The sequence below is a fragment of the Rana temporaria genome, chromosome 3, assembly GCF_905171775.1.
Source record: "Rana temporaria chromosome 3, aRanTem1.1, whole genome shotgun sequence".
In the NCBI taxonomy this organism is placed as follows: Eukaryota; Metazoa; Chordata; class Amphibia; order Anura; family Ranidae; genus Rana; species Rana temporaria.
The window spans coordinates 194,923,330-194,947,073 of NC_053491.1; the positions used below are offsets into that span (position 1 = coordinate 194,923,330).

The 23,744-nt window shown below is 46.5% G+C and overlaps 1 protein-coding gene across 1 annotated transcript in view; it reads right to left on the minus strand.

Moving 5' to 3' along the window:
- CAND1 (cullin associated and neddylation dissociated 1) overlaps nucleotides 1–23,744 on the minus strand; it is a 68,037-nt gene that overhangs the window by 17,192 nt on the left and 27,101 nt on the right. The window contains exons 2-7 of the mRNA XM_040344047.1: nucleotides 19,722–19,865; nucleotides 16,449–16,603; nucleotides 14,084–14,207; nucleotides 12,261–12,517; nucleotides 3,699–3,804; nucleotides 324–469 (exon numbers count right to left, since the gene is read on the minus strand). Of these exons, the coding sequence (XP_040199981.1) occupies nucleotides 324–469; nucleotides 3,699–3,804; nucleotides 12,261–12,517; nucleotides 14,084–14,207; nucleotides 16,449–16,603; nucleotides 19,722–19,865 (932 nt within the window). The remainder of the gene's footprint in view (nucleotides 1–323; nucleotides 470–3,698; nucleotides 3,805–12,260; nucleotides 12,518–14,083; nucleotides 14,208–16,448; nucleotides 16,604–19,721; nucleotides 19,866–23,744) is intronic.

A 23,744-nucleotide genomic window follows, 5' to 3' on the forward strand; every position in this document is an offset into this window, starting at 1 on the left:
TATTTATGTAGATTTTACACAGTGCCCCAACTTTTTTGGAACTGGGTTTGTATTAAAACAACATCATATATCAGGGATATGCAATTAGCGGACCTCCAGCTGTTGCAAAACTACAAGTCCCATCATACCTCTGCCTCTGGGAGTCATGCTTATGGCTGTCAAGAGTCTTGCTATGCCTCATGGGACTTGTAGTTCTGCAACAGCTGGAGGTCCGCTAATTACATATCCCTGTCATATATTAACAAAGTTAACAATTCCAAAAATTATTTTGTAATTCTGTACAAAGAATTTTTTTTCTTAATTTATATAAAAATTTAAAAAACCTTGATCATCATCATCTGCACCATCTGCATCCATAGCATTTTCATCATCCTCCTCATCATCATAGTTGTAATTTGGATCATAGGTTAAATATTTAAGACAGATGTTAATAATGGTTGAGACATGTGGATACACTTCCTTTGGGCATCTGTACAAAAACATAATAATTCTGTTAGAGGTTCCATTTATAAAACAAAGTTTTAAAAAAAATGGGTAATTAACCACTTCCATACCGGGTCTATTCTGGCACTCCTCGCCTACATGTAAAAATCTTATTTTTTTGCTAGAAAATTACTCAATCCCCAAGCATTATACACAGCTCAAAAAAATATAAATAAACTTTTGAATCAGAACTCCTGGGATATTGATCTGGTCAGTTAAGTAGCAGAGGGGGAGGGGTGTATACAGAGGGGGTTGTTAATCAGTTTCAGCTGCTTTCCTGTTCATTGAAATAACAACAGGTGCACTAGATGGGCAACAATGAGACGACCTCCAAAACAGGAATGGTTTTTCAGGTGGAGGCGTCTCATTTTTTTCCCTACTCGTCTTTTCTGACTTTTTCACTAGTTTTGCATTTAGCTAGGGTCAGTGTCACTATTGGTTACACAAGGCGATACTTGGACCCTATAAAAGTTGCACAGGCAGTCGAAGTCCTCCAGGATGGCACATCAATAAGTGTCATTGCCAGATGGTTTACAGTGTCTCCCAGCACAGAGCATGGAGGAGATTCCAGGAGACAGGCAGTTACTCTAGGAGAGCTGGACAGAGCCGTAGAAGGTCCTTAACCCATCAGCAGGACCGGTATCTGCTCCTTTGTGCAAGGAGGAACAGGATGAGCACTGCCAGAGCCCTACAAAATGACCTTCAGCAGGCCACTGGTGTGAATGTCTCTGACCAAACAATCAGAAACAGACTTCATGGGGGTGGCCTGAGGTCCTCTAGTGTGCTCACTGCCTGACACTGTGGAGCTCGATTGGCATTTTCCATTGAACACCAGAATTGGCAGGTCCGCCACTGGTGCCCCATGCTTTTCACAGATGAGCAAGTTCACCCTGAGCATATGCGACAGATGTGAAAGGGTCTGGAAAAGCCGTGGGGAACTTCATTCTGCTTGTAACATCGTTCAGCATGGCCGGTTTGGTGGTGGGTCAATGATGGTCTGGGGAGGCATATCCATGGAGGGACGCACAGACCTCTACAGGCTACACAAAGGCACCCTGACTGCCATTAGGTATCGGGATGAAATCCTTGGACCCATTGTCAGATCCTACGCTGGTGCAGTGGGTCCTGAGTTCCTCCTAGTGCACAACAATGCCCGGCCTCATGTGGTGAAAACATGCAGCCAGTTCCTGGAGGATGAAGAAATGTTTATGTTTCGGTCCATCCGGTGCCGCCAGGTTACACCTCTGTCTGTTCAGGAGCTCAGTGATGCTCTGGTGCAGATCTGTGAGGAAATACCCCAGGACACCATCCGTCGTCTCATTAGGAGCATGCCCTGATGTTGTCAGGCATGCATACAAGCACTTGTGGGCCATACAAACTACTGAGGACCATTTTGAGTTGTTGCAATGAAATTTCAGCAAAATGGTAAACTAGCTAGCTGTATAATTTTTTCACTTTGATTTTCGGGGTGTGTCTTTAAATTCAGCCCTCTGTAGGTGGATAATTTTCATTTCCATCAAATGATGTGCCACCCTTCCATTCCTAACATATTACCCAGTCCATATATCAGTATAGATATCCAGCATGAGATTTTTGCCCGTTGAGATCTGATATGTTTTCAAAGTGTTCCTTGAATTTTTTTGAGCAGTGTATGTTTTTTTTTTTTTTTTTTAGCAGAGACTCAATGGAATAAAATAACGACCGTTGCAACTTTTTAGGAAGAAAAGGTTTCATGAATAATAAAAACATAAAAAAACAAACAGTCAAAAGTTAGCCCATTTTTTTTTAACACAAGCCGTGATACCTCACGTGTGATTTGAACACCATTTACATCTGTGGGTATGACTTGCATATGCGTTTGCTTCTGTGCAGAGACGGGATCGCTTTAAATTTTTTTATTGTTGATTTTACCTTTAATTTTTACATTTTCTCTCTCTTTATCACTTTTATTCCTATTACAAGGATTGTAAACATCCCTTGTAATAGGAATAGTGAGCGACAGGTCCTCTTTATGGAGCCATCTGGTGTCTGTAAGATGACCCCTGTAAGAAAAATCATGCGGCCGAGCTGTCGCTATGATTGTTCTTATGGAACACAGAACCGCCAGCTGTAAAATATATCATCTGAATAATGCCTGGAACTGCCCACTCAAAGTCCAGGATGTCATATGACGTCCTTGGGCTGGAAGTAGTTAAAGCTTACTTTTTAATGTGAACAGGTGCATGCACAAACGCCAAGTCAGTTCTACCCATATTCAGAACTGCATAAGGCCTGGTTCACATCTATATATTTTTTTTGTGTGCGTTTACAGTTTTGCAGAAGCATACTACAATCAATTTAACATGGTTTCCTATGGATCACGTTCACATCTGCATTTTATCGAAAGGGCCAGGGACTTTTTTTCTGCATTTTGGTTCCATAGAATTTAATGGATCAAAAATGTGTATTAAATAACTCAAAATGCACCTGGCATATGCAAACTGCAAAGATGTGAACCAGGCCTAACTTTGCACTATAAAAACCAGGTTATGAGCCATCGCTATATATCAAACACACACTTACATTAGCCAAACCAGGGACAGTGAATGCAGCGATTTTAGCAGGCAACTCTCATCACCCACTAATTAGTAAGAAATATTCAAATAAGGTTCCCTACCTCACACTGCAATGCACCCAAAGGCCACTTCCTTGATTTTTGATGGCCAGCACCATAAGGCTCAACATCTATAGCTAGAGTTAACTGTAGGGAAAACCCCATCACTATGGAATTGTTAATGCAGACTAACAGCCCACTTTATAATTAGAATATATATATATATATATATATATATATATATATATATATATATATATATATATATATATATATATATATATATATATAATATATCTGCCAATTTTAAGTTGAAGAGAAAAGCTCACTAGATTTATTTTTAAGTGCATGTTAGAGGATGGATCCATTTATGTGTATTTTCAGAATGTTTTGTATTTTTATGAATGATTTGAAAATTGTTTTGCAAAATATGCAAGATCTTTATATGTAAAAAAATTTAATAAAAACCATTTCAAACAAGAGAAAAGCTCAGTTTTAAATTCTAGCCTAAAGATCAGCAAAGTGAATGGTCAAGCTGAACTTTGCACAGTAAAGTTAGTATTCCAAAAATTAATAATTTATTTTGTTTTAAAAATAATGAACAGAAGCCATCGATTCTTACCGTCTTACAAAAGATTCAAATGCTTGAATGCAATATTCTCTGAGCTCATCATCATCAATATTACAAAATTTTACCACAAGGGGAATAATTTTCTCCAAATATTCACCTAAAATAAAAAAAAAAATAGAAAATCAGTGCAGCAGATGCTTATTGAGAATGATGTGATGTGTGACATCTGTACACATCTAACCAGCCCACTGACATTTTTCTTTCTTTGTACCTGATGCAGATTTCAAACATCTTCTGACTGGGTAGAACACGAACACCAAAAGTAATAGTAAATCTTCCCAGACAAGATTTAAACACTCAAAAAACAGGAAGAAAGTATCCTCACATGTAGTGGACATGTGGATACGTTTGTAAAGCACGTGCCGCGTCCTAAAATTTCAATAAACACAAAGCTTGTAGGGCATATCATGGACTTTAAAGGCACAATAATCTGGTATAAGTATAATGCGGGAGAGACAATCTCTTTAGTTAAAAAAAAGGGGTTTTTAATACAGCATAAACATAATACATTAACAAAGATATTCCAGTTCCGTAGGAACTATGAATATAAATAGCAAGCTCAATTAATTACATCAGAGTCCCATGTACTTCACAAATGATATATACAAAAGGGTAAATCATAATAATGATACAAATCTTAGATAAAGATCAAGGATCCATTGTAAAGAGTCTGTCCAAAGAAGTATAGAAGGGACAAGAAAGGCTTGATGTTGCGAAGAACAAAGATGTAATGCTACGGCTCTGACCGGTTTCGCGTTGGTGACAACGCTTCTTCAAAGAGCACCTTAAATGAGATTAGCTGAAAAACACAGTACTAAAGTTATACAGCAGAACACGTTCAAAGAAAAAACATACTAAATTAACATATATATATATTATATAATATATAATATATATATATATATATATATATATATATATATATATATATATATATATATTATATAATATATAATATATATATATATATATATATATATATATATATATATATACACACACACACACACACACACATACACACAATCAATACAAAAATAGTGATTACACGGTGGATAACAGAGGGGTAGCTGGGCATCACGAGAAGCTCCAAGGTAGGGGATACACCTCAAATGGGGTGTTCCTCAGAGGCAAGCGCAGGGGGCATGTCACCCAACCAACATCGCAAAACACACAGTGGGGACAGGGCAACAATGATGGGCTGATAGAGATAGGAATAGTGGAGGAAAGTAGATAGAGAGAGCATAAACGTTGTATGACTTGCATAAACTAAAATCGTTTAAAAAATTCCAATGTCCAGAAGGAGATTTATATCGATCGGACAGGTGACGTCCATATACTTAATGTAATCAGCTTCAGTGGGTAAGATATCCCCAGGGGGTGGAACTCCAAAGAAAGGATACGTAAAAATAGCACTAATTGGACAAAGAAGTAAATAATAAAACAATATTTTTACTGGGCAATGAAATAGTTAAATCCTAATTGCATAAATGAGAATAAAATCTCCATAATGTCAACCTTACCTCCCAAAAGTCAATAAGTATTTAAGATGTCAATATAGTAAACCATTTAACCAAACAAGGGTGTACAGAGGCATATATATAGCACTAGAGAGGGCTGACACAGCGTATTAGCGGGAGTAACCTGGGAAACAAAGTAAATACAGGACAGGAATAAATTATCGGCTGGTTTGAATGTCCACAGATCTCCCAGGAGAGCTGTAACGATCGGTGCCTATGCATGCCTGGGTTTAAATAGGCCCTGTCCCGTCCAGATGACGTCATCAGGACTGGCCGCACATTAACCCCCTGTGAGGCCAACGCTGGTGTCACATGGGGAAACACAACACCTCAGAGGGAGACACGCCCCATCTTGTGGTGAGTGATGATATCGCAGCCAAGGCTGCGATATCCTGCGCGGCCACACTGTATGTAAAAAGAGCAATGTATGGTGAAGGGGAATGCGCAACACGGACTGCCCAGCCATGGAAAAAGGAGTCTAATCATGGCCAGATCAATATGATAAAGAACGTACAGAGCGTACAAGGTATACAACCTAAACATGTATACAAGTTTAGGTTGTATACCTTGTACGCTCTGTACGTTCTTTATCATATTGATCGGACCTGAGACAGGTACTCTTGATGTGTTGATACTCTTAATTCCCTATCCAACTTATCCCACCCTGTCCTTCCCTCTTTCCCCCCCTTGTTCCTTATGCAATAGCTCCTTTAAGTATTAGCATAAGTTTACAAATATATTTTTTACCAAGACTGCTACTGATAGCAATAATATGTTTGTTTGTTTCAACATATATATTTTTTCTACTTTTATATGGATATTTGTGCTATGCACGATTGGGTGGCGGTGGTGTCTCTGGGCCATGATTAGACTCCTTTTTCCATGGCTGGGCAGTCCGTGTTGCGCATTCCCCTTCACCATACATTGCTCTTTTTACATACAGTGTGGCCGCACAGGATATCGCAGCCTTGGCTGCGATATCATTACTCACCACAAGATGGGGCGTGTCTCCCTCTGAGGTGTTGTTTCCCCATGTGACGCCAGCATTGGCCTCACAGGGGGTTAATGTGCGGCCAGTCCTGATGACGTCATCTGGATGGGACAGGGCCTATTTAAACCCAGGCATGCATAGGCACTGATCGTTACAGCTCTCCTGGGAGATCTGTGGACAATTAAACCAGCCGGTAACGTTACTCTGGGTAAGCCGACAACTTTTTAAACTACAGCAGCAACCTTTATATACTATCCTGTCTCTTTAGACAGATAATTTATTCCTGTCCTGTATTTACTTTGTTTCCCAGGTTACTCCCGCTGATACGCTGTGTCAGCCCTCTCCGAGTGCTATATATATGCCTCTGTACACCCTTGTTTGGCTAAATGGTTTACTATATTGACATCTTAAATACTTAGACTTTTGGGAGGTAAGGTTGACATTATGGAGATTTCATTCTCTTATCTATGCAATTAGGATTTAACTATTTCATTGCCCAGTAAAAATATGTTTTTATTATTTACTTCTTTGTCCAATTAGTGCTATTTTTACGTATCCTTTCTTTGGAGTTCCGCCCCCTGGGGATATCTTACCCACTGAAGCTGATTACATTAAGTATATGGACGTCACCTGTCCGATCGATATAAATCTCCTTCTGGACATTGGAATTTTTTAAACGATTTTAGTTTATGCAAGTCATACAACGTTTATGCTCTCTCTATCTACTTTCCTCCACTATTCCTATCTCTATCAGCCCATCATTGTTGCCCTGTCCCCACTGTGTGTTTTGCGATGTTGGTTGGGTGACATGCCCCCTGCGCTTGCCTCTGAGGAACACCCCATTTGAGGTGTATCCCCTACCTTGGAGCTTCTCGTGATGCCCAGCTACCCCTCTGCTATCCACCGTGTAATCACTATATTTTTGGATTGATGTGTATATATATATATATATAAAATGTTAATTTAGTATGGTTTTTCTTTGAACGTGTTCTGCTGTATAACTTTAGTACTGTGTTCTTCAGCTAATCTCATTTAAGGTGCTCTTTGAAGAAGCGTTGTCACCAACGCGAAACCGGTCAGAGCCGTAGCATTACATCATCGTTCTTCGCAACATCAAGCCTTTCTTGTCCCTTCTATACTTCGTTGGACAACGGATCCTTGATCTTTATCTAAGATTTGTATCATTATTATGATTTACCCTTTTGTATATATCATTTGTGAAGTACATGGGACTCTGATGTAATTAATTGAGCTTGCTATTTATATTCATAGTTCCTACGGAACTGGAATATCTTTGTTAATGTATTATGTTTATGATGTATTAAAAACCCCTTTTTTTAACTAAAGAGGCAGAAAGGAGGGGAGGCATGACGGGGGCAGAAAGGAGGGGGGGCATGACGGGGGCAGAAAGGAGGGGAGGCATGACGGGGGCAGAAAGGAGGGGGGCATGAAGGCGGCAGAAAGGAGGGGGGCATGAAGGCGGCAGCACGGAGGGGGGGGACACACAGCGGCAGCACGGAGGGGGGGGGGGGGGGACACACGGCGGCAGCACGGAGGGGGGGGGGACACACGGCGGCAGCACGGAGGGGGGGGGGGACACACGGCGGCAGCACGGAGGGGGGGGGGACTCACGGCGGCAGCACGGAGGGGGGGGGACACACGGCGGCAGCACGGAGGGGGGGGGACACGCGGGGGGACACGCGGCGGCACGGAGGGGGGGACACGCGGCGGCACGGAGGGGGGGACACGCGGCGGCAGCACGGAGGGGGGGGGACACACGGCTGCAGCACGGAGGGGGGGGACACACGGCTGCAGCACGGAGGGGGGGGGACACACGGCGGCAGCACGGAGGGGGGGGGACACACGGCGGCAGCACGGAGGGGGGGGGGGACACACGGCGGCAGCACGGAGGGGGGGGACACACACGGCGGCAGCACGGAGGGGGGGGACACACACGGCGGCAGCACGGAGGGGGGGGACACACGGCGGCAGCACGGAGGGGGGGGACACACGGCGGCAGCACGGAGGGGGGGGAGGGACACGGCGGCAGCACGGAGGGGGGGACACACGGCGGCAGCACGGAGGTGGGGGGGGACACACGGCGGCAGCACGGAGGAGGGGGGGGACACACGGCGGCAGCACGGAGGGGGGGGGGGGACACACGGCGGCAGCACGGAGGAGGGGGGGGGACACACGGCGGCAGCACGGAGGGGGGGGGGGGACACACGGCGGCAGCACGGAGGGGGGGGGGGGACACACGGCGGCAGCACGGAGGGGGGGGGGACACACGGCGGCAGCACGGAGGGGGGGGGACACACGGCGGCAGCACGGAGGGGGGGGGACACACGGCGGCAGCACGGAGGGGGGGGGACACACGGCGGCAGCACGGAGGGGAGGGGACACACGGCGGCAGCACGGAGGGAGGGGACACACGGCGGCAGCACGGAGGGAGGGGACACACGGCGGCAGCACGGAGGGAGGGGACACACGGCGGCAGCACGGAGGGAGGGGACACACGGCGGCAGCACGGAGGGAGGGGACACACGGCGGCAGCACGGAGGGAGGGGACACACACGGCGGCAGCACGGAGGGAGGGGACACACACGGCGGCAGCACGGAGGGAGGGGACACACACGGCGGCAGCACGGAGGGAGGGGACACACACGGCGGCAGCACGGGGGGGGAGGGACACGGCGGCAGCACGGAGGGGGGGACACACGGCGGCAGCACGGAGGGGGGGACACACGGCGGCAGCACGGAGGTGGGGACACACGGCGGCAGCACGGAGGTGGGGGGGGGACACACGGCGGCAGCACGGAGGGGGGGGACACACGGCGGCAGCACGGAGGAGGGGGGGGGGACACACGGCGGCAGCACGGAGGGGGGGGGACACACGGCGGCAGCACGGAGGGGGGGGACACACGGCGGCAGCACGGAGGGGGGGGACACACGGCGGCAGCACGGAGGGGGGGGACACACGGCGGCAGCACGGAGGGAGGGGACACACGGCGGCAGCACGGAGGGAGGGGACACACGGCGGCAGCACGGAGGGAGGGGACACACGGCGGCAGCACGGAGGGAGGGGACACACGGCGGCAGCACGGAGGGAGGGGACACACGGCGGCAGCACGGAGGGAGGGGACACACGGCGGCAGCACGGAGGGGGGGGGACACACGGCGGCAGCACGGAGGGGGGGGGGACACACGGCGGCAGCACGGAGGGGGGGGGGGGACACACGGCGGCAGCACGGGGGGACACGCGGCGGCACGGAGGGGGGGACACGCGGCGGCAGCACGGAGGAGGGGACACACGGCTGCAGCACGGAGGGGGGGGGACACACGGCGGCAGCACGGAGGGGGGGGGACACACGGCGGCAGCACGGAGGGGGGGGGGGACACACGGCGGCAGCACGGAGGGGGGGGGACACACGGCGGCAGCACGGAGGGAGGGGGGACACACGGCGGCAGCACGGAGGGAGGGGACACACGGCGGCAGCACGGAGGGGGGGGACACGGCGGCAGCACGGAGGGGGGGGGACACACGGCGGCAGCACGGAGGGGGGGGGCCCCACGGCGGCAGCACGGGGGGGGGGGGGGACACACGGCGGCAGCACGGGGGGGGGGGGGGCACACGGCGGCAGCACGGGGGGGGGGGACACGCGGCGGCAGCACGGGGGGGGGACACGCGGCGGCAGCACGGAGGGGGGGACACACGGCGGCAGCACGGGGGGGGGGCACGCGGCGGCAGCACGGAGGGGGGACACGCGGCGGCAGCACGGAGGGGGGGGACACACGGCGGCAGCACGGAGGGGGGGGGAGGGACACGGCGGCAGCACGGAGGGGGGGGAGGGACACGGCGGCAGCACGGAGGGGGGGGAGGGACACGGCGGCAGCACGGAGGGGGGGGGACACACGGCGGCAGCACGGAGGGAGGGGACACACGGCGGCAGCACGGAGGGAGGGGACACACGGCGGCAGCACGGAGGGAGGGGACACACGGCGGCAGCACGGAGGGAGGGGACACACGGCGGCAGCACGGAGGGAGGGGACACACGGCGGCAGCACGGAGGGAGGGGACACACGGCGGCAGCACGGAGGGAGGGGACACACGGCGGCAGCACGGAGGGGGGGGGACACACGGCGGCAGCACGGAGGGGGGGGGACACACGGCGGCAGCACGGGGGGACACGCGGCGGCACGGAGGGGGGGACACGCGGCGGCACGGAGGGGGGGACACGCGGCGGCAGCACGGAGGGGGGGACACGCGGCGGCAGCACGGAGGGGGGGACACGCGGCGGCAGCACGGAGGGGGGGGGACACACGGCTGCAGCACGGAGGGGGGGGGACACACGGCGGCAGCACGGAGGGGGGGGGACACACGGCGGCAGCACGGAGGGGGGGGACACACGGCGGCAGCACGGAGGGGGGGGACACACGGCGGCAGCACGGAGGGGGGGGGACACACGGCGGCAGCACGGAGGGGGGGGGGGACACACGGCGGCAGCACGGGGGGGGGGGGACACACGGCGGCAGCACGGAGGGAGGGGACACACACGGCGGCAGCACGGAGGGAGGGGACACACGGCGGCAGCACGGAGGGGGGGGACACGGCGGCAGCACGGAGGGGGGGGGACACACGGCGGCAGCACGGAGGGGGGGGGGACACACGGCGGCAGCACGGAGGGGGGGGAGGGACACGGCGGCAGCACGGAGGGGGGGGAGGGACACGGCGGCAGCACGGAGGGGGGAGGGACACGGCGGCAGCACGGAGGGGGGGGAGGGACACGGCGGCAGCACGGAGGGGGGGGACACACGGCGGCAGCACGGAGGGGGGGGACACACGGCTGCAGCACGGAGGGGGGGGAGGGACACGGCGGCAGCACGGAGGGGGGGGAGGGACACGGCGGCAGCACGGAGGGGGGGGAGGGACACGGCGGCAGCACGGAGGGGGGGGAGGGACACGGCGGCAGCACGGAGGGGGGGGAGGGACACGGCGGCAGCACGGAGGGGGGGGAGGGACACGGCGGCAGCACAGAGGGGGGGGGACACACGGCGGCAGCACGGAGGGGGGGGGGACACACGGCGGCAGCACGGAGGGGGGGGGACACACGGCGGCAGCACGGAGGGGGGGGGACACACGGCGGCAGCACGGAGGGGGGGGGGACACACGGCGGCAGCACGGAGGGGGGGGGACACGGCGGCAGCACGGAGGGGGGGGGGGACACACGGCGGCAACACGGAGGGGGGGGGGACACACGGCGGCAGCACGGAGGGGGGGGACCACACGGCGGCAGCACGGAGGGGGGGGGGGACACACGGCGGCAGCACGGAGGGGGGGGGGGACACACGGCGGCAGCACGGAGGGGGGGGGACACACGGCGGCAGCACGGGGGGGGGGGACACACACGGCGGCAGCATGGAAAAAGTTGGCAGCACGGAGGGGGACAGCAGCAGAATGGAGGAGTAAACAAGGACAGTCAGCGGTGATCAGTGCTTGTAACTGCCCCACCGCACTGATCACCCTGACTGTCCAGGTATCGGGTGAAGCATCGGAGCATTTGCATCGAGTACAAGTACTCGGGCAAATGCTCGGTACCGATACTGGTATCGTATCGGGACAACCCTAGTTTAAACCAAAGGGGTCTTAAGGCTGGTCTCACACTGAAGCGGCTCACAGCAGGGGTCAGGAGTATCCCCACAGTTTAAGGTCCGATTTCAGTCCGAATATTGGGCTGAAGTCGGACCAGAGAGAAACACATGTCTCTTGTGCAATTTGCACTTGAGATGTGTGAACCGGCTCAATTAGAGAGCTGGTCACACATCTCCTGGCATGCGAATTGGATGCAGGGAAATCCACATCCAATTCACAGTAGTGTGAACCCAGTCTAAATCATAGCTAGGATTAAGACCCCTCACAGCTGAAACACTTCATTATTTACCTTGATGCACAAAATATGTAGAATTTTCCTCAGGTTTCTTCTTTCATCAATAAAACCTTGCCCAGTCAACATTTTTGGTTAGTTAGCCTAGTTCTGCACTTACCTATTCGGTGGCCTGCTTGCCTACTGATAGCAGCAATGCACTGGATATATGTCCTGGTGGTAGACATGGAGTCATTTTTAGAAAGCTCTGCCAATAGGTGTTCAATGAGGTCAATGAACACAATGTTGCCACAACTCATAACCAGATGTCCAAGAGCAATAATGGTTCTTTTTCTTACAGCAAGTCTTGGGCTCGTTAGCTGTGGAAGTAAACAACTCAAAATTGATGGGTGGAAATTAACAAGCAATCCACCTTGCCTGGAAGAAGGGAGAAAAAGAAAAAAAAACACACACACAGGTTAACTAGTGTATAATCAATCTGTCACCAAAAGAAAAATACACCTAACAAGTTTTAATCAAGCTTTAATTATATAAAAGCATGGCTTTCATTATGAGAGCAAAAAACAAGGTGAAGAAATCAATGGCAACCAATTGTCTTTCCATTCACCAACATAATAAGCTTTATTAACCACTTCCCGCCTGGCATCTAGCAGAATGACGGCCGGGCGGTGGTTCCGTTACCCTGACTGGACGTCATATGACATTTTTCAGGATAACAAGCAGCAGTGCGGAGATCGGTGGTGCGCCGATCTAGGTAAAGAGCCTCTGTCCAACCACGGTTTAAACAGGAAAAGTTGTGCATCAGCTCTTCCTCAAGAGGAGAGCCAATCAGCTGCTCTCCTGATTTGGGGGGGGGAGCTGCACTTATCAGTATAGCCCCCGTGGATGCCCACCACTGACATAAGCACCCATCATTACAGCCTCAGTGTCCAGTGTTGCCAACCAGTGCAGCCGTTTAGTGCTCATCAGTCAAGGAGAAAACTTGCTTATTTACAAAATTGTTTAACAGAAACAAATAAAAAATGAGTTCAACATTTTGTGTCTTTATTTGTTTAGAAAAAAAAATACCCCCGTTGTGACCAAATACCGGCAGGGAGGGCATTGAAGTTGTTAAATAACAGACAAAGTTAATTTCACCTTTTGGAACATTTTATATGTTAAACCCATTTTTAGAGTGAAGCATGCAACATGTTCCAGCTCCTGCCGCCTCTTTCCCCCCCATCAGTGCGACATTGGGCAGGGGTTCTTCTGCACCCTCTGTCAAAATTCTAAAACAGTGTGGCTGTGTGGGGCTCCACCCACACGACCGCATCATTCAGTTTCCTGTAAATGAACAAATAAACTACACGTAGTCAGCCACCGCAGTAGATGGCCTGTCGTTCTGAATAAACGGAGGAAGCTTATAAGCACCCTTTTAGTTTATTCACAAGCCCTGCAGCTTTCAAACCGTCACGGCGGTATGGACTTGTCTGACATTGCACCCCTGATCATGGGTGCAATGCTTTCCAGACTATAATATAATAAAAACATTTGTTTTCTTCATATGTGCATGTTTTGTTCTAAAAAAGTGAACTTGTGCTTTAACTGCATTAAAAAATACTAAATATTTTCTGTAATTACATGCACCTCACTATTAACAATTGTCAAAAGTAATCAAGATTAGGGAAATATTTTGACTTTTAAAATAATGAAATGTACTAAAACAACTGACTTCACTCTCCGTTTGAACGGCCTGCTACAGCAATGTTCACATTTTACTCCAAAATCTTCCCCCTCATTTTCATCACAATGTTTCACAGAATGCAAACATTGCTACTTTGATGAATCTCTTAAAAGCATGAATAAAAAGCCAAAACACACTTAAAACAATTGCTCAGCTTTACTCAATATGTAGGAATACAAACTTGTCTTTCAATCCACTAAACACAGCCAATTTATGTAGATCGTGTTATAGAAACACATCTTCAAGGTTATGATTGTTACCTGCTGAGCATATCAGCCATAATGTCCAAGGCTTCCAATTGGACAGAAACATCCTCTTGTTTTGCAATAGCACTTGTCAAACGCCCTGTAATTTTTTTGCAAACATTTGCTGCCAAAGCAGACCCTGTAAAATAAAAAATAGATGAGATTAGATGTCTAAAATCTAACTTTTTAGACATTAAGCAAAGTGACAATTTAATGATTTAGCACAGCTTTTATGGTCTGATCCAATGATACATGCCAAACTAAGTAGATAACAAAAAGCTAACAACATTCTTACATATTTATCCATAATTCCATATAAAACCAACTTGCATGAGACTATAAAATATACTATGTTTTTTGCATACAAAAAGGTGCTAAATTACTACAATAGATCACATTTGGCATACCCTAAAAGGATCCTTATGAACAGATAAAACATTAACATTTCCCTAAACTTTGGGGACAAAAGATGCTGTAAATACCTATGCAGGCCATCAGCTTTTTTTTTTTCATTAAAAATCTAGACTTATGCTATGGTACAGCTTAAATGCTTAAAGATGGATTCCTGTATAACGAGAAATGTTGTTAAAAAGGTCCCCTCCCTCCACCGAATAAATAAATCTGTATACTTACCTTTTTGCAGCTCTGACTTAGTCTCCCCTGTGTCAAGAAGCGATAGACAATGGCTGGGATTTTCAGGAGCAGGGACGTCACCCGTAGGCTTCCAAAGTCCAGCCATTGTTGGTGTTCCCTTCTCTCCCCTGTAGCTGGCCACTCTGACACAGGGAAGCTGTGGGATCACGTAACCAGACTGGGTTGAAAAAAAAGGTTAGTGGTGGTAAGGTTCTTTACCTTAATGCTGCATCAAGGTAAAAAAACACATTACCCACCCCCAAAAATATTAGAGTATTGTCTTTATTAAGAGCTGTGCCAGAGAGCAGCAACGCTGCTCGCACTCCTCAAAGAACTCAGGCAGCAGTTGGAGCCATTGGCTCCTTCTGCTGTCAATCAAACATTGTGAGGAAGGAACAGGGGGGTTGGAAAAGCCACGCTGTGTATGTCTACACACGCATATAGCCCAGCTTGGTATCAAGTCTACTCAAGGGCCCCCACAGCAATCTTCTTGCTATGAGGGCATGTGAAAGGGAGGTAGAGACAAGCGCCAGCAGGGGACTCCAAAAGAATGGGATAGGGACTGGCCTGCTCTGTGAAATTAAACCAGGGGTTGACAAATTTGCTTGGAATCTAGGAGCCAGCTAAAAAAGTTAGGAGCCAGAAAACGCACCCCGTCCTGACGAGCTTGCGCGCAGAAGCGAACACATACGTGAGCAGCGCCCGCATATGTAAACGGTGTTCAAACGCAATTTTGAAGCGTGACATGTTGGGTATGAATTTACTCGGCGTAACATTATCTTTCATATTATTAAAACAAATGGGGATAACTTTACTGTTGTCTTATTTTAATTTAAAAAAGTGTAATTTTTTCCCAAAAAAAGTGCGCTTGTAAGACCGCTGCGCAAATACGGCGTGACAGAAAGTATTGCAACGATCTCCATTTTATTCTCTAGGGTGTTAGGATAAAAAAATATATATAATGTTTGGCGGTTCCAATTAGAGGGAAGAAGATGGCAGTGAAAATAGTGAAAAATGACATTAGAATTGCAGTTTAACGTGTAATGCTTAACTTGTAATACCAACGGCTCACCACCAGATGGCACCAGCTCACAAAAAAATATTTTTTTTTTTGCCCACCTTCCAAGCCAAGTAGCCAGGACACTATTTCTAGTCGCCATGGCGACCTGGCGCCCGGGATTTGTCGATCCCTGTTAAACACAGCAAGTACAGCATGCTTATGACAATCACTTTAGGTATACAAATCTTTTTTTAAATAATAATAAAAGTAGTAGCAGCAGGGGGTTGGGAACATTTTTAAGAATAGTTCAAATTAGGCAGGAATTCCACTTAAACTTTCTATTTATGCAAACATATTGCTGATCACCATTTTATCCCATAAGGCAGTGGTCTCCAAACTGCGGCCCAAGGGCCGCATGCGGCCCTTTGCTTGCCTTTATCCGGCCCTTGGGGCACTATCCCTCCCACTGATACAAGACACTATTCTGCCATCTGACACCGACAATGGAGCATCATTTCTCCCACTGACACAACTAATAGAGCACTATTACTCCCTATGATACCAGCAATCGGGGCACTATTCCTCTCCCTAATACCAGATGTTCACTAACAATGATGCCAGGAAAATTTCTACTCCCGCTGGTCAAAGTCTGGCCCGCAAAGGGTCTGAAGGACAATAAACCGGCCCTTTGTTTAGAATGTTTGGAGACCCCTGCCATAAAGGCAAAAATATAAAGATGTAACTCACCACTGGATGCAGGGGGAAGCTCTCCAATTACAGTCTTCAACCCAATACTAGATATATCACGTAGCTGCTCCTTGTCAGACAACATATTTGTACAGAGTGTGTCGACAATGGTCTCAACTTGATACTCCTTTACTTTACTTACTAGAGGACCAAGGCTTTAATTTAAAAACAAAATCAGTAAAGTTAGAAATTTACACAAGGAACAAATATACACCAAGTTTTAGCTGGTGGGTGAGCATACATACAAGGCACAGCTTACATTCTATGCTAGACATTAGGTAAATTTGTTAAAGTATTAATGACCACCGTTTACCTCACTGCCTTAATTTTAGCAATAAGGGCCAAAGAGGAATGAAAAGGACTCACATGGATGTAAACACTTATGGTAAATGATACATAAGCCAGTAAATGGAGTCTGTTGTCAGTTGCTTTAAAATAAGAGTCAGAATGCTCTGCGGAGCACTAGACCCAAATTCAAAACTTACTTTTAAAGTAAAAAAAAAGAGTAGAGGCAGCTTTCTACAAGCTTGTGGTTACCATAGTACTGGTGCATAAAGAAGTTCAAAAGATGAGCTTCACAGTCTTAACCACTTGACATCCGAGGACGTCCATGTACGTCCTCGGCTTTGTGAGGTGATATCTGAATGATGCATGCAGCTCCAGGCATCATTCAGATATCATCATCTTCAGCCGGCGATTCTGTGCAACATAAGAACGATCATAGCGGCTTGATTGTTCTTATAGGCGGTGGGAGGGGCCGCCATCCAGTGCTTCTCCGGGCTCTCCCGTGCCATCGGGGGCTCCGGAGAGCGAATCGGCCGGCGTTTGCTGGGAAAGCATAGAGATGACTGGTGACCAGATGGTCACCAGTCATCTCTATGACCGTCGGAGGTCCGGGCGCAATGTTATGACGTCACGCCCGGTACCCGGAAGTAAACAAAGCCGCAATCGTGGCTGTCGGCATTAGATCGGTGAATTTTTTTCACCGATCTAATGCTTGTAAGCCTGAAGGAGAGATGTGGGGTCTTATTGACCCCACATCTCTCCATAAAGAGGACCCGTCACAGTGATTCCTATTACAAGGGATGTTTACATTCCTTGTAAAAGGAAATAAAAGTGATCAAAAAAATGTAAAATAAAGTGTTAAAATAAAAAAAAAATTAAGTAAACTAAAAATCAAATTACAAAAAAAAAAAAATTTAAAAACGCCCCTGGCCCCGGTAGCTCGCGCTTAGAAGTGAACTTGCATGCAAGTCCCGCCCACATATGTAAACGCCCTTCAAACCCCACAAGTGAGGTATCGTCACATGCGTTAGAGCGTGTGCAACAATTCTAGCACTAGACCTCCTCCAACTCGAAAATAGTAACCTGCAAAAAAAAATTTAAAGCGTCGCCTATGGAGATTTTGAAGTACCGAAGTTTGGCGCCATTCCATGAGTGCGTGCAATATTAAAGTGTGACATGTTAGGTATCTATTTACTCGGCGTAACATCTTTCACATTATACAAAAAAATTGGGCTAACTTTACTGTTTTGTTATTTTTTAATACATGAAACCGTTTTTTTCCCCCAAAAAAAGGCATTTGTACCAATATAGTGCAAATACCGTGCAAGAAAAAAAAGTTGCAATGACCGTTATTTTATTCCCTAGGGTGTCTGCTAAAAAAAAATATATATATGTTTGGGGGTTCTGACTAATTTTCTAGGGAAAAAAATGATTTTTACATGGAGAAAAGTGCCAAAATAGGCCCGGATGTCAAGTGGTTAAGTTCATTTTATTGTGTGTGTGTGTGTGTGTGTGTGTGTGTGGCAAATAAAAATTAAGTATTGGTAAGGGCTCAGTAACACTTGCTTCAGCTTCAACAAGGCTTCAGGCATGCTTTGTTAAAAACTTCCCAACGCTAGTCACAGCTCCTGTCACTAAATAAAATGGTTAGCTTACAGTCCTGTTTACACCTGCTTTGGTTTAAAAATTATACCCCATGTAGCTTCAGTGGTGCTTCAAAGCCTCCATTGAAGTCTATGGCAAATCTCACTTGAAGCCCCAAGCAAAAGCATGTGTAAACAGGACTGTAAGCTAACCATATTATTGAGTGACAGGAGCTTTGACTGGCATCCGGAGAGCTTTAACAAAGCCTGTCCGAAGCTTTGTTTTGAACCAAGTGTAAACTAGCCCTAATGGCTAACATGTTTCAGAGGTTCATCATTCACCCTTCATCAGGGTTCAATGCTTCTTCACATTTCCTTCCAAATTTCTCCAACTTCTTTCAAGTGCTGTTTCAGTTTCATTGCATTCCTGTGTTCACATTGACTCCTGCTTCTATATACACCTTCAACCCCACCAATCATCACTGTGCAGCCTTGTGCGAGGTCAATGTGGACATAGGGCAAAACTTCCCAGGATTTGAGAAATATTAGTGGCGCTCTAATCCTAAACTTTTATTAAGGTGAACCTGTGACCTAGCTATTGCCATTCAAGTATTTATATACTTCTTGAGAAGACCTTGCAATCAACGATACATTGCAGGTAAAAGGACTGAAAAAATCATGGCATTCAATTGCCTACGTGCAGCACGTGTCCTCCTAAATTTTTTATTTAACTATCAACTTGAACATGCAAGGAATTTGACCACTTCAAGAAAATTTAATTTGCCAACACAGCCACAGTCCCCCCCTTCCTACTGCCGTCTTATAGCCCACTCCTCTTCTTTGAGTGCCCAACTGCTGTCTATGCATAACCTTTTTATGAAGCTTTTGGGAAAGGAGCAAAACAAATAACAAATTTATCGCGTGACAACTTGGAGTCTGCTGACATAACATCCAGATAATAACCAGCAGCAGTCTCAAGCTTTTTTTTTTTATTACAAAAGGGAGGCGCTAACATGTAAATTATACAAATACACTTAATGTATGTTAACAGTAACAGAACCTGCACTAAAGCAAAATAGATAAATACTGTTTTAATTTTCATTTAAACAGTGTCAGGGGCCATAAAATAGGCTGCCAAAAAAATAAAAATTAATGAAAATTACAATATATAGTAGTTTATTGAAAAAAAAAAAATGTTAGAACAGGGTCTAGAAAGGAGTCACAGTAAGCACCAGGATGGATAATTGGTAAAAAAACAAAAAAACAAAAACAAAACTGATAGGTGGAGATGGAAAGGGGATGCCTTCATTACCAGGTTTTAATTGATATTTCCAATTAAGTGGAGGTTACATAATCAATTGGAGGGTGATTAATTAGCAATACTGGTTTAAAGTGTAAAACTTACCATTTCACAGCTAAATTCTGAACTTCCCCATTCTTGTCTTCTAATAGTTTTAAAATCATCTTTACCACTTTCCTTTCACTATCATCATCCAACTTAATAGAGTCCTTTTGAAGTTCTGTCATCAAGTCATTTGTTGCCATAAACCTGCAAGATGATTAATAAATGGATTAATCCAATTAAGTAGCACTTTTACATTTGACACAGTTACAGTATGTTGCCAAACACAAAAACGTAATAAACAATAAATACAAATGTTTAAATCGTATTTCTTAGGCTTGCCACAGATGAGTCAGTTGTTTTCAACCAGTGGGTTGGGTTGAAATATATATATATATATATATATATATATATATATATATATATATATATATATATATATATATATATATATATATATATATATATATATATATATATATATATATATATATATATATACACACATATACACACACACACACATATATATATATATATATATACACACACACACACACACACACACACACACATATATATACACACTGTATATATCTCGAGTATAAGCCGAGTTTTTCAGCGCATTTTTTTGTGCTGAAAGCGCCCCCCTCTGCTTATACTCAAATCACCTTTTTGCACCCGATGTCCCGGATTTTGGAGACCCGGTACTGGCCGGCTGTAGGTCCCCTGGACCTCAAACTTGGCACACATATAGCCCCACTCTTCCTCTACAAGCAGGGCCGAAACAACTAATCAATTATGAAATTAATCGATTACAATTTTCATAATCGATTAATCAGCCAGTAACATAATGGGGTTAAAAAAACTAAAATTAGCCCTTTTATAGTACAAAAAAAAGCAAATTGCTACTGTAAATATCACTTTCACTGTCCCACAGTAAAAAAAATAAACCCCTTACAGTAGCGATTATTTGCTCTTTTTGTACTTATTTGATTTTTTAACGCCCATTATGTTACTAAACATCTCAGGCCTGGGTTCACACACCTGTTTTGGTGCTTTTTGCAGAAACAAACTACAGTTCATTTCCATGTTTTCCAATGGGACACGTTCACATCCATGATTTTTTTTTTTCAGCTGTTGCCTATTTGGAAAGGGCAAGGACTTTAACGCAAAACTGTGCTATTTTGTGTTTTTTTGATTCAATATACTTCAATGGAGAAGATGCAGAAAAGCATGTAATGTGTTTTTGTGGCAATTTGTGTTTTGTAATTTGCCCAACAACAAATTGGCCCAAAAATATAAAAAAATGCATTTTTTTTTGTATGCGATTAATCGAAACAATAATCGGCCAACTAATCGATTATGAAAATAATCGTTAGTTGCAGCCCTATCTACAAGTGTGCAAAGTTTGTGGTCTGATTTTTCAAAGCTGGGCACCCCTTCTATAGACTCCCATGTTAAAAGTCAGTCTAGTCATGGCCACAGCGAGGAATGCACATGGACACAGTGAGGCATGCAGATGGACACCCTAGGCTTGTACTTGAGTCAATACGTTTTCCCTGTTTTTTTGTGGTAAAATTAGGTGCCTCGGCTTATTTTCGGGTCGGCTTATACTCGAGTATATACTGTATCTCTCTCGATATAGAATTGGTCTCTCCCATCCACACATTAGAGGTGGTGAGGGAGTCCTCCCCACTGTATCTGTATTCTGACAGCAGGGAGACTTCTCTGTCACCAGAGTACACAGATCAGTGCTACAGTCTTTAGACTGCAGTGCTGATCGAACAACATTTTTTTTTATAGGTTTTTAAAGTAATTCGGCAGCTCTGGGGGTCTCCCGTTATTTTTTCCCCTCCCCGTCCGGCATCTTCTGTCTGGTTCTTCTGCTCGCTCTTTTTCTAGCTCGTGCCCGGTCTTCTCCCCTCTGCTCTTCTTCTGATATAGTCTCAACGCTCTCTCGCGCTCTAATGTAGTGTGCAACGACTTATATTGGCATGGGGCAGGGGTGACCCTGTCCCTTATGAAGTCACAGCCCCATCATGCCCTGGTGAGGTCATAAGGGAAGGGGTCATACCACGCACACAGCATTAGAGCGGGAGAGAGCGTAGAGTCAACATTGGAAGAAGAGCAGAGGGAAGAAAACTGAGAAGACCAGGCAAAAGAGCAGAAGATAGCGGTGGAAAACCGGCAGAAGACATCGGACGGGGAGAGGGGAAAAAAAAAAACCCAGAGAGACCCCCGGAGCCGCCTAATAAAATTACTTTAAAAACCTGAGTAGGGTGTTTTATTGTTGACACTTTTTCCCCAGGTGAATGGGTAGGGGTACAGCATGCCAAAGTCGGATCCGTTAATATGGGGATCCGACTTCAGAAAAAAACGAGTGCAGTAACTACTTTGAAATCGGTACCACTTAGGCCTCATGCACACTGGATGTTTGATATTTTTTACAGCAGCTGTTTTTGGCTGTATTTATTTTTTTTCTACAATCATTAAAAACTCTCCATGCACACATAGGCTGTTAGCAGTTTTGGGCAGTGAAGTTTTTGAGCAGTAAAAAAACAAAAACTAGTGGGTTTTGAGAGATGGGTTACTATCACGGATCTCCCTGTATAGGATTTCAATAAAGCCACAGGGAAAGGAGAAGTAGCTGTCAGTTGCTTTATTGAAATCTATACAGGGAGATTGGGGATAGAAATGCCCCCCACCACTGTACCGATCATCCCCGACTGCCCAGGTATCTGATCAAGTACTCGGGCTAATGCTTGGTATCGATACCAGTATCAGTGCAACTCTAGTTAACATTGAAGCTTATGGCCCTCAAGTTGCATGAAAGTCAGACCAAAAGTAGTGCATGAACTACTTTGAAGTTGTTACAACTTTAAAGTGGATGTAAACCCCAATTTTTTATTTATATTTTTGGCTGGCACAATGTATAGTCTATATTCTAGTCTGATTCATATGATTTGTGCCCAGTCTTGCCACAAAGAGTTAATACAGCTCTGAGAAATCCTTTTATTTTTTTCAGTGAGATAAAACAGACAAAGGGATACCCTGTCTATTCATCACCCCTGCTGTGAGTGACAGATGATTTACACATCTCATACACAAGCCTGAGACAGGCATTTTTTAATTCCCACCCCCACTCCTTTCTTCTGCAGCTCTCCCAGGACTGGCTGTTCCACACCTCAGCATGGATTGGGCATGCTGAAGTCATGCGGTTACTTTTCTGGGTTTTGACTGGGTGTTAGTGATCATAGCAGAATTTAGAGTAAGATAGACACAGGAGAAAATGCATGCCGACAAGGGGAGTTAGACCCACCCACAGGATCTGCAGTTTTTCAGGTCTCATAACAGAGGGGAGACATTTGACAGGTAAGGATACCTGGCAGTAGTTTAGAAAGGAAGAGCGTGGGTTTACTTAACATCAGGGTTTGACAAATTTGCTTGGAATCTAGGAGCCAGCTAAAAAAGTCAGGAGCCAGAAAACACGCCTGTCCCGCCAAGTTCGCGCGCATAAGTGAGTAGCATATGTAAACGGTATTCAAACCACACATGTGAGGTATCACCGTAAATGGTAGAGCGAGAGCAATAATTCTAGCCCTAGACCACCTCTAACTCAAAACGTGCAACCGGTAGAATTTTTTTAATGTCGCCCAGGGGAATTTCAAGGGTAAAAGTCTGTCGTTATTCCACAAGTGGACGCAATTTTGAAGCGTGACATGTTGGGTATCAATTTACTCGGCATTACATTATAAAATAATTGGGCTACCGTTACTGTTGTCTTATTTAAAAAAACAAAAAAAAAGTATTTTTTCCCTAAAAAAGTGCGCATGCATGACCGTTGCGCAAATACAGCGTGACAGAAAGTATTGCAACAACCGCCATTTTATTCTCTATTTTTGGCACCCAATTTGCTGCTCGTCACAAGTTTTCTTTAACAAAAGACACCTTAATATAGCTGCTACTTAAGAAACAACCGAGCAGTTTTCCTCTTATACCATTGTTCTCTGATAGACTAATAGCATACTTATAAGGCAAATTAAATAATCAATTTTCCTCTAAAGCAGCTGACATTCGAATTCC